The sequence below is a fragment of the Belonocnema kinseyi genome, chromosome 7 (genome assembly GCF_010883055.1).
Source record: "Belonocnema kinseyi isolate 2016_QV_RU_SX_M_011 chromosome 7, B_treatae_v1, whole genome shotgun sequence".
NCBI lineage: Eukaryota > Metazoa > Arthropoda > Insecta > Hymenoptera > Cynipidae > Belonocnema > Belonocnema kinseyi.
The window spans coordinates 112,178,843-112,188,542 of record NC_046663.1 but is presented as its reverse complement, the minus strand read 5'-3'; the positions used below and the strand labels follow the sequence as shown (position 1 = coordinate 112,188,542).

The 9,700-nt window shown below is 34.6% G+C and overlaps 1 protein-coding gene across 1 annotated transcript in view; it reads left to right on the top strand.

Annotated features, from left to right (window-relative positions):
• LOC117176631 overlaps positions 1 to 6,209 on the top strand; it is a 12,099-nt gene extending 5,890 nt beyond the window's left edge. Inside the window, exons 2-4 of the mRNA XM_033366885.1 lie at positions 5,044 to 5,206; positions 5,416 to 5,499; positions 5,755 to 6,209. Of these exons, the coding sequence (XP_033222776.1) occupies positions 5,044 to 5,206; positions 5,416 to 5,499; positions 5,755 to 5,930 (423 nt within the window). The 3' untranslated portion in view covers positions 5,931 to 6,209. The remainder of the gene's footprint in view (positions 1 to 5,043; positions 5,207 to 5,415; positions 5,500 to 5,754) is intronic.
• The last annotated feature ends 3,491 nt before the right edge of the window (positions 6,210 to 9,700 follow it).

Sequence of the window (9,700 nt, the reverse complement as noted above, 5' to 3'; positions counted from 1 at the left end):
ATCAATTCGAAACATTAAAATACTATGATATACTGTACTGTATAGTCGAACTGATTTATGGTTAGGGTCTGCACCAAAAAATCAGAGACATTTGCTCAGGAGAATTAATTGAATTTCGCGTAGGGCACATTTGTCCCCCGCAGGATCCATGTAGGGTTAATATTTTACATAATTTTTATTTTTTATTTATATATATATATATTTTTAAAATTAGAATCGTAGACTAAAATTCTACTTCTTTCGGTTCAGCTGAAAGAAAATCTGAATTATTACCCACCCAAGTGAGAATTGCCGGAGCTAAATACACGGCCCAGTGTTGGTCCAATTTTGGCAACCAAAGGTCGGCTAAAGTTATTGGGCCAATATCGGCATTTTAATCGGCACAGTGTTGAGCCAGTGCTGGCAGCCTATATTGGCTAATTATATTTGCCGATCCTCCACCGATGTTTGGCCCAGTGTCGGCACTTTATTGCGCCAAGTATCACTTTTAGTACGATAAACCATGTTTCACGAGGATCAGCCAAAGTCTGGCCCAGTGATGGCACATTACTGGGCCAAGTGTCACTTACTACGTCAAACCATGTTTTATTAAAATCGGTCCAATATCGAGCAAGTGCTGGCAGCCTATATTGGCATATTTATATTTGCCGATTCTCCACCGATGCTTGACTCAGAATCGGCACTATGTTTCGCCAAGTCTCAGTTTTAGCACCTAATAAATAAATCTTACACGAAAGATAAAAAAAATGTATTGAAAAATTGTCAAAGTTCACGATGAAATTTGTTAAGTTCAGTCATTAAAATTTTTTAATGTTTATGAAAAATTACATTTCCTGTCATTGCAAAAAGTTGTAAAGCAGGCTATAACGGAAAAAATGAAATATTACGCGAAAAAATTGTAATCGATTAAAATTATTTATTTAAAAATTATTGTATTGATATTCCTGTTAACATTTTGTCGCATAATAACAAATAATTAGAAAAAGAGAGCTTAAAATTTGGTTCTTTAACTTTTCTGAACTGCAGCTTCTGAGGATGGCTTTTTCACAGAGTTTCAACTTGTCGGTTTAGCGGAGTAGTTAGCACGTCCGACTGCTAGGCAATAGATTTAGGTATATAGATGTAGGTTCGATACCCCTAGCGTTAGAAATTTTATTTGTATATAACATTCAAAATGAAATATATGTATTCGATCTAAACAGAACCATTAATATTTATATTCAAAGTACTCGCAATCAATTAATATTTATTTTTTAAATATGTTTTTTGTCATATCCTTAGACCGTATCCAGTGTTGGGCCGACAATGGCAGCCAAGCCCTGGCTGCCAAGTCAAGGCTATAGTTATCAATCCGGCAATGGCGCCACGATGGCGGCTAGGTTTGTTCCAATTCTGGTACCGAGTGTTGGGCCGACAATGGCAGCCAAACCTTGGCTGCCAAGTGCAGGCTATAGTTATCATTCGTCATTAGCGCGATAATGGCAGCCGAGCTTCGGCAATATTTTTATCGACTATGGGCCAAGGTTGGGCCGTATGTGACTTCGCACTTGGGTAGTTACCATTTTTATTTTTTATCAAATGTTTAATAATAATTGATATAACTATTATTTTTCTTGGAACCTTTCCTGAATATCGATGCGAAAAATTATGAACACTAATTTGAAAATATTTTTACCCAAGATTTCAAATGTGACATTATATTTATAGTTAATTAAGTGGTTAATAATTACTAATATTTTATTGAATAATAACGCTTTAACTTTGACAAATTTTTAATTGTAAAGTTCTAATCGCTTCGAATTAAAAATTATTTTTCAATTGCATTATTCAATTTTGATCACTCTGAATTAGTCCAATTTTAGAAATTGAAGTTGGTCACTTTTTGTTTTCAAAGATTCTGATACAAAAATTGTTTAATATATGTATTTTACTTAAATTTCAAGCAAATTCAAAACTTAGTCAATATTGTAAAGAAATTTTAAATCTTAGTATTTGATATGTACATACGAATAGAAGAGAAATACTGCCTTGATTTGGAAGAACACCGTTAACTGCATTTCAGATAAGGCCCTTGAGCCGCCTACCGTTAATTGCTTCAGGTGACTTTATCCGATTCGCAGTTAACGTTGTTCTTCCAAATCACGGCAAAATAGGCATGTAGTTGCCGGATCTAAATAACGAGCGGGCTGTTCTACCTAGATCTTGGATTGCTAAACCTCTATTGCTTTTGCAAACCAACCTGGTCCTCTCCCCCTTGTAGCTTATGATCAATCCCCGCGCCCAAGTTAGGTAGCATGTGGCTAGTCCCCTCCTATTCCTATGTCCATCAGAGATAGCGGAGCCTTGCCAAGGGGGCACAGGAGCCAATGCGTCCCATAGAAATCGACCAGGGAGGGCCAAAGTCTTGATTTGCCTACTGGTAAATAAAATACTTAAACTCATCTGATCGTAGGATATAGAAACCTGTCAATTCTTTCTTGCTTGGTTTTTAATCTTTGATATCTATTTGGAATCTATGTGAAATAATAGAAGCCTTTCCGAATTCTTTTATATTTATTCGAAACCTTTGCGAAATATTTGAAATTTTTGTAAAGTCTTCATAAAATCTTCGAGATATTATTGCAACCTTTGTAAATTCTTCGTGAAATTTTCGCGAAATGATTTTTTTAAATCTATTCAAATTTTTAAAATATTTGAGAATTCTGAAAACTTTGTGAAAGAATAGAAGTCTGTAAAATAATGGAAATATCTGTGAAATCTTCTAAACATTTCCTAAATCTTTCCGAAATGTTTGAAATGTTTGTGAAATCATTAGGACGTCATCGGAATTATTTGTTCAATCTTTGAAATCTATTTTAAATCTTTGCGAAATATTTGTAAGCTTTGTGAAATCTTTAAAGTGATTGGGAAATCATTGAAAATTTGGTGAAATCTTTCTAAAATCTTAGTGAATTCTCTCAAAATCTTTGCAAAATCATTAGGCAATTAATGAAATCTTTGGTTCAAGCTTTGAAATCTATCTGAAATCTTTGTGAAATATTTGAACTCTTTGGGAAATCATTTATTTAATTCTTTGTAAAATACTGGCAAATTCTCTAAAAATCATTGTGAAATATATGAAAGGTATTTGAAATCTTTCTGAAATCTCGGCGAAATCTTTGAAAACTTTGTGAAATCATTGAAATTTTTGTGAATTGTTTAAGGGTCTTTGCAAGCTATTTGAAATACTTTTGAAATATCCGGTGATATTTGTTATATCAATAAAACCTTCATGAAATCTTTTTAAAATGATTGAAAAATTAAATCGAGCCTAAATCTTTGAAATTTTAACTGTCGAATAATAGAAGACTTTATAAAATCTTTTAAATCTATGCGAAGTCTTTGCAAAACCTGTGAAATTGTTCCGATTTCTATGGCATTTAACTGTTCTTTTAATAATGTCATTTTAAGTTTTAATAATGTCAGCTTTTAATAATGTCAATTTAAGTCAAAATCAATTGAAATTAAATAAGTTAGTGCACATTTTTTAATGGACATACTTTGACGTGCTAGATCTTTAACCATTTTTAATAAAATCATATGGTAATTATTACATCAAGAATGTAAAACTTCATTAAGAAATTGGCATTAGCTACTTTTAGATGAAATAGTAACTCTTTCTACTATAAAAAACAATTAAGAGATTCTCATTGCCAGCTTCTAATAATCTCAGAGATTTGTAATAGAGCGGAATAATTTTCATGACAAATAAAATAATAAAATTGAGTAATTTTAAAGTTTCTATTACCTATTCGTTTTTTGTTATCAACGTTTATTTTTGTTGTTTGTTAAATGTTAATGGACTCTTAAGACTCTTAAAAAAGCTAGTTCTTCGAAAGCGGCATTGGACTCTATAAATATAAACCATCCTAAATTTGTAATATGCCAAAGGCGTAAAACACATCGGTATTTTCCAAGTAAATAGTCGCTAGCGCATCTGAAGCACGGTGGGGCGACCGCTTGTAAGATTTGACAAGTTTACCCCGGTACGGGCAGCCTCGAGGGGGAAGCCAGCTTGGGCCCAGCTACTCGGCAGCCCCCCCCCCCCCGCTACGAGGACCCTTTTATTGTCATGAGATTTAAGCCTGTTTCAATAACTAAAGTCCTGAAAATATGGCTCAATTCAATTCTAATTATCTGAATCATTTTCCTGATGTAATTTTAAGAAATTGAAAAAAAGTTGATAAAAATCGGTTAGCATTTAGAGTAATTAAGCATATCGTTAAGAAAACGCAAAATTATAAGAACTGTCAACTGGAATTGAAGATATTAACCGTTTTTTATCAACTTTCTTTTCATTTGCTTAAAATTAGATTAGGAAATTGATTCAACTAATTGAAATTTAATTTATTAACATACCCGTGTGGAAATAGCCCCAGTTGGCCCTAATACAACATGATTCCTAGTCGGGGGCTGGTCGGGACAGTTTTTTTTTGGGACAGCCCAACCGGGATATGGTCGGGGGCTATTCTGGTATATTTTTCTTCAAAAACCTAGTCGGACGACGGTCGGGGGCAAGTCAGGTATATTTTTATTCAGTTTCATAACCGATAATGATCAGTAAGTAACTAAAATATTAACTAAACAGTGCCCACTTAAAAAAATTAACTGTCTATGATTTAATAACGCTGCTATCTTACACAATTGACAATAGTTTATACAATATTAAGAGTTAATTAATTATTCTTAGGTTTATCTCATAAATCACTTAGCATTAATTTGAAAAGCAACACTTTTTAAATATAGAACAAAAGCAAGCAAGTGTAGATATATCACTTTTTTGGTTTAATACAACGGCTTGAAATACTAAATAAATAATAATAACAATAATAATAAAATGCAAGTTTCGTACCAAGAAAAAACTGGTGTTCTTAAATACATAACCTTAAAAGCGCTTTTGACAGAAAGTTCTTTACTTACTTTATGTGTCGTGAGTTTTGTTTCTGGAAGTGTACTCTTTAACTTTTAGAGTAGTTTTTTGAAGAAATATTTTCTTATGGATAGAAAAGGGATCATCCAAGAACAGAACAGAATGCGTGCAAAAAAAAGAGAGCTTTAAATAAGAGAAGAAAGCTTGATTCATATCAGCCCGATATCTCAAGTTCTGGAGACGAATCCGCTTCAGAGGAATCGTCTTTCAATCCTCCATTTGAAAATATTCAACAAGGCAAGTTAATTCTTTTTAATTCATTTATATTATAAAGTTTTACATTAATTTTTGAACTGAGAGTAGTTTTATTTCATATATTGAAAAATAAAATTTTGAGGTTAGGAACTTTAGGTATAAGTAATTAATATGTTTGTCATAAGGTTATATTATGTTAAATTTATATGGTTTGAAAATTGTTATCTTGTTATCGTCATTGTTTATTTCAGAAATTAATCAAGCTGAAGAGGAGGCCAACGAATTTATTGGGAACTCTTCAATTAAAGAAAACTCAAGTGATACAGCTACGACAGGTGATTATTTTGGAGTTTCTTATTATATGTATAATCTTGAAGAAAGATTTCAGTATTTTTTATGATTGTTTTTCATTTCTCATTTTTTATTCAGGTCTGTAGGTATCCGATTTCAAAATTTGATTTAAAAGAGATAATACATATGACAAATTTATTTATTCACTTATTATTTATTTATTTAAAAAATTGATGCTATATTTATTTTGTTATTTTCATTATTATTATTACTATTTTATATTTTTACACTTATGATAGATGTCTCCGAAGATAGTGGAAGCAGTTTTATAATCGATATGCAGTATTCGAGTCAGTCGTCGTCCAATGAAGAAAGAATCGATGAAACAATTGAAGAAATGGTCAGTGAATGTGAAGACATCAGCGATTCTTCAGATTCAGATACTGTATTATTTATTAAACTTTATTGTTTTTAAGGATATAAATGGCAGGCCACAAGCATGATTCTTATGTTTACCAATTGGTCGAGTTTATAGCTCGCGGACCTCGCACCACAAAGAAAATCGACATGGTCCCTTCTCACTGGGTGTCTTTGAACAAAAAAACAGGCAAAATTATCACAAAATGTATGCCTCCACCATATACAGAGAAGAGATGTCGTGTTTTGAAAAATCTGGTAAAAACTTGAGGTGATCCTTTAGATGACTGGCCACAATTTAATGTAATTATAAAAGGTTCAAACATTACGATTTTAGTTGCATATTTAGCTATTTGGATACAAAATATATTATATTGTTGGAAATTAATGTTTCTATCTGAAAATTCAGCTATTTCAATTTCGGTTGAATATTTATCTTTTGACTTCTTCAAGGTAAGGGGGTAAAAATTCATGCATTCTGTTGAAAATTCATTTTTGTTGTTGAAAATATTAATTTTTTTAAACTGGCAATTCATCTATTCCATTTATTCCATTCTTGTTTGTTTGTCAAGTGAACTATTTTTCGTTTAAAATTCGCCTTTTTTTAAGAAAATGAATGTTTTTTTTTATGTAAAATTACAAAACTTAAAGAATTACTTTTTTTTAACAGTGTTTAAACCGTAATAAGGTGCTAATTCTATTTTCGTAATTTTGGGCTCACAACTACGCAGCCATTCATATCGAGTATTCTTACAACAGAAATAGACTATAAAAGGAGGAAAATTTCCAAAATTGATTAGGTTCAACCAGGTATACGGACTATAGGCAAAGATATATAGGGTTCTTACTTAAATCCAGAAGAATGCTTTCTAGGTTTTCCCCGTAAGTCATTGAGGGGTTCAAACTTAAAAGGCCTTGCATAAATATGGGCCATATATCTCTCAAACTTAAGACGATGTTGTAGAACCGTTTGAAGTTTAATATTTAGGAATTTGCAATCGTGTATGTGACATTAAAATATTTAGTACTTATATTACTGTTTTCTTCTTGTTTATTTGAATAAATGTACACTTTAAAGTAGTATTTTGTGTTTATATTAGTTATATTTTCTAAAATATGTGATTCTAATTTCAAGGCAAAAGAGCCATCAATCATTTAAATCGTACAATTGAAAGTAATGTTGTAAAAAGCTCTGAATAAAAAGTCTGTAACATTTTGAAATGTTCAAGCATTTTTATCAAATTAATCTTTTGGCTGACAAACAACGCCACTGATAATAAACAATGAAGTTCTTGAAAGTATATACATATACATATAATTATTAATTTGGTCATAAGGACAAGCGCAGGATTTCGCCGGGAGCGGATGCTAATCTGAAAAATTGCACACAATCCCAGCGAAATCGCTGTAAAATTTCAGCCACAACCACGTTTCACGACCGTCAGATAGGTGGTTACAGTCTGTAACGAAATCAATACGACGATCCAGCAAAAGTCTCGTGCACCCTAAGAACACGGAGCGACCCAAGGACTACCACCTTCTGCATTTTTCCCGCAAGTGTTTTAGCATATTGTTGACACACAGAGATGCTTTTTAGGCCATTAGCGAGTGATAGCTTGGCACCTCCAGGAGCGCTGATAATAAGGACGATTAGTTTAACAGAATATTCCGGATACAATCGTTGCAACTTCCTTATAAGGTCTTAATACCTCTCTTTCTTTTCATTCTCCTTGGCTATGATGTTTTTGTCAGCTGGTGTGGAAAATTCGATAACGAACATGGTTCGCTTCTCGAATTCAAGAAGAACCATGTCAGGCCTTGAGTGAGCAACAGAAACAATTGTTGAGAATATAAAGTTCCAGTATATGCGGCACTTCCCATTCTCGACAATTGACTGGATTTCCCTAGGAGCATTTAGAGGAGCGATAATAAGGTTAATGCCGTAAGAGTGACAGAGGTGATAATAAAGCACTCTTAGCGCCGCATTGTTCCTTTGAATGTAGGTCGTTCCCGCGTGAGTTGGACAACTAGATAGTATGTGAGCTAAATTCTCGGGGTGTGCATGGCACGTCCTGCAGCTATCATCAGGAATGTCTTGGCTCAAAATGTGGCGACGGCAAGCAAACGTTAGCTCACAAGACATTGAATGATCCTTCACATTTCTGTGGAAAATACCGTGCATCCTCTTATCGAGGAGCTTTTCACGAAAGTTTTTCTCTTGTGCTTTCTTAACCTGGGCTTTCAGGAGTGAGTACTCGAGATAGATAAGATTTGATGCATTTTACTCACCCCTAATACTGAAGTTAAATCTGAGAGTTTCAGCAGCCTCCTCCGCTGCTTTGTACAGAAACGTTCCTTTGCCCACTTTTTCGTGATTCCTGACACTTTTAAGAAGCGGGTCTCTTCTATTTGCAACTCTATGTGCTGTACCCAGAATAATCCTGTTGTAAAGACATTCAAGACTCAATATTCCGCGACCACCTTAACGGCAGTAGACTTAAGATGTATGCTTTTGTTCATGTGCATAACCTTTCTTGTTCCGATATCAAGGAATCTGAGTTCGTTCTTCGTCCATGGAACTACTCCAAATGAATAGAGTACTGCCGGGACGGCAAGCATGTTCGTTGCAGACACTTTGTTCCTCGCCGACAGTTCGAAAGACCAAATCTGCCGGATGAGGCGTTTCTATCTGCTTCGTAGAGTATCCTTTATAGATGTCACATCCTGAATGCGGCTCTGTGGCACGCCCAGGTATGTATAAATCTCTAAAGCGCAAAGCTGTCGTATAGCGCTTCTTTTAACGAACTCAGGATCTTTAGGGATTCCATTAAGTTTTTCTCGCTTCAAATAAACCTAGGCGCATTTGTCTAACCCAAATTCCATTCCAATTTCCTTATTATATCGTTCGACAATCCCTAGAGCTAGATGTAGTTGCTCTTTATTTTTAGCATAGATCTAAAGATTGTCAATGAAAAATACATGAGTGACCTTGGTCTTTCGATCTGCAGGTGTGCCGCACAAGTACCCGTCGGAATGGCGAAGTGCAAGAGATAGTAGCAACAATGTAAGGCAAAAGGGGAGTGGGCTCATGGCGTCGCATGAAGGACACCTCTCGGAAAGGTGACCTTGTTAGTTGTCACACGAATTTTTCTAGATGAGATAGTAAATCTGGTTTTCCAAAGCAGCATCAATCTCTCTATTCACCTAACTATTTGCGGATAAACTTTTAAGATTTCCAAAAGACAGATGATAAGTCTATGGGAAGTCGAATCGAAAGCTTTCAGATAATCAATTCAGGCCATCGATAGGGCACGCTGGTAGAATGCTACATCTATGCAGACACATCTATCGGTGAGTAGGTTCTCCCGACATCCCGCTACTACGCCTTTCTTTGAGCCTCGTTGTTCATACATTTCTTGCCACACAGGTTCAATAGCCCGAACAATCCTATCATTAGGATAGCTGTGAATACTAGGCAGTCTGATAAGTCCCTGAAAAATGAAACACGGAGATTTTTTTTTGGCCAAAGTTGGTTTTATTTTTCAACATACTCTCCTTTTAGGTCGATACAGAGAGTCCAACGATTTTCTAACTTTTTGATACCGTCCGAAAAGTGCTCGATCGGAAGGTCTCCAAAATACGCCTCAGTTTCAGCTATGAGCTCCTCAATGAGTAAAAACGCTTACCGATGAGCCATTTCTTCAGGTTAGGGAACAAGTAATAGTTGCTGGGGGCCAGGTCTGGTGAATACGGTGGCTGTGGAACCAATTCGAAGCCGATTTCATGCAATTTTGCTTGTGCAACTAAGCATGAATGAACAGGCGCATT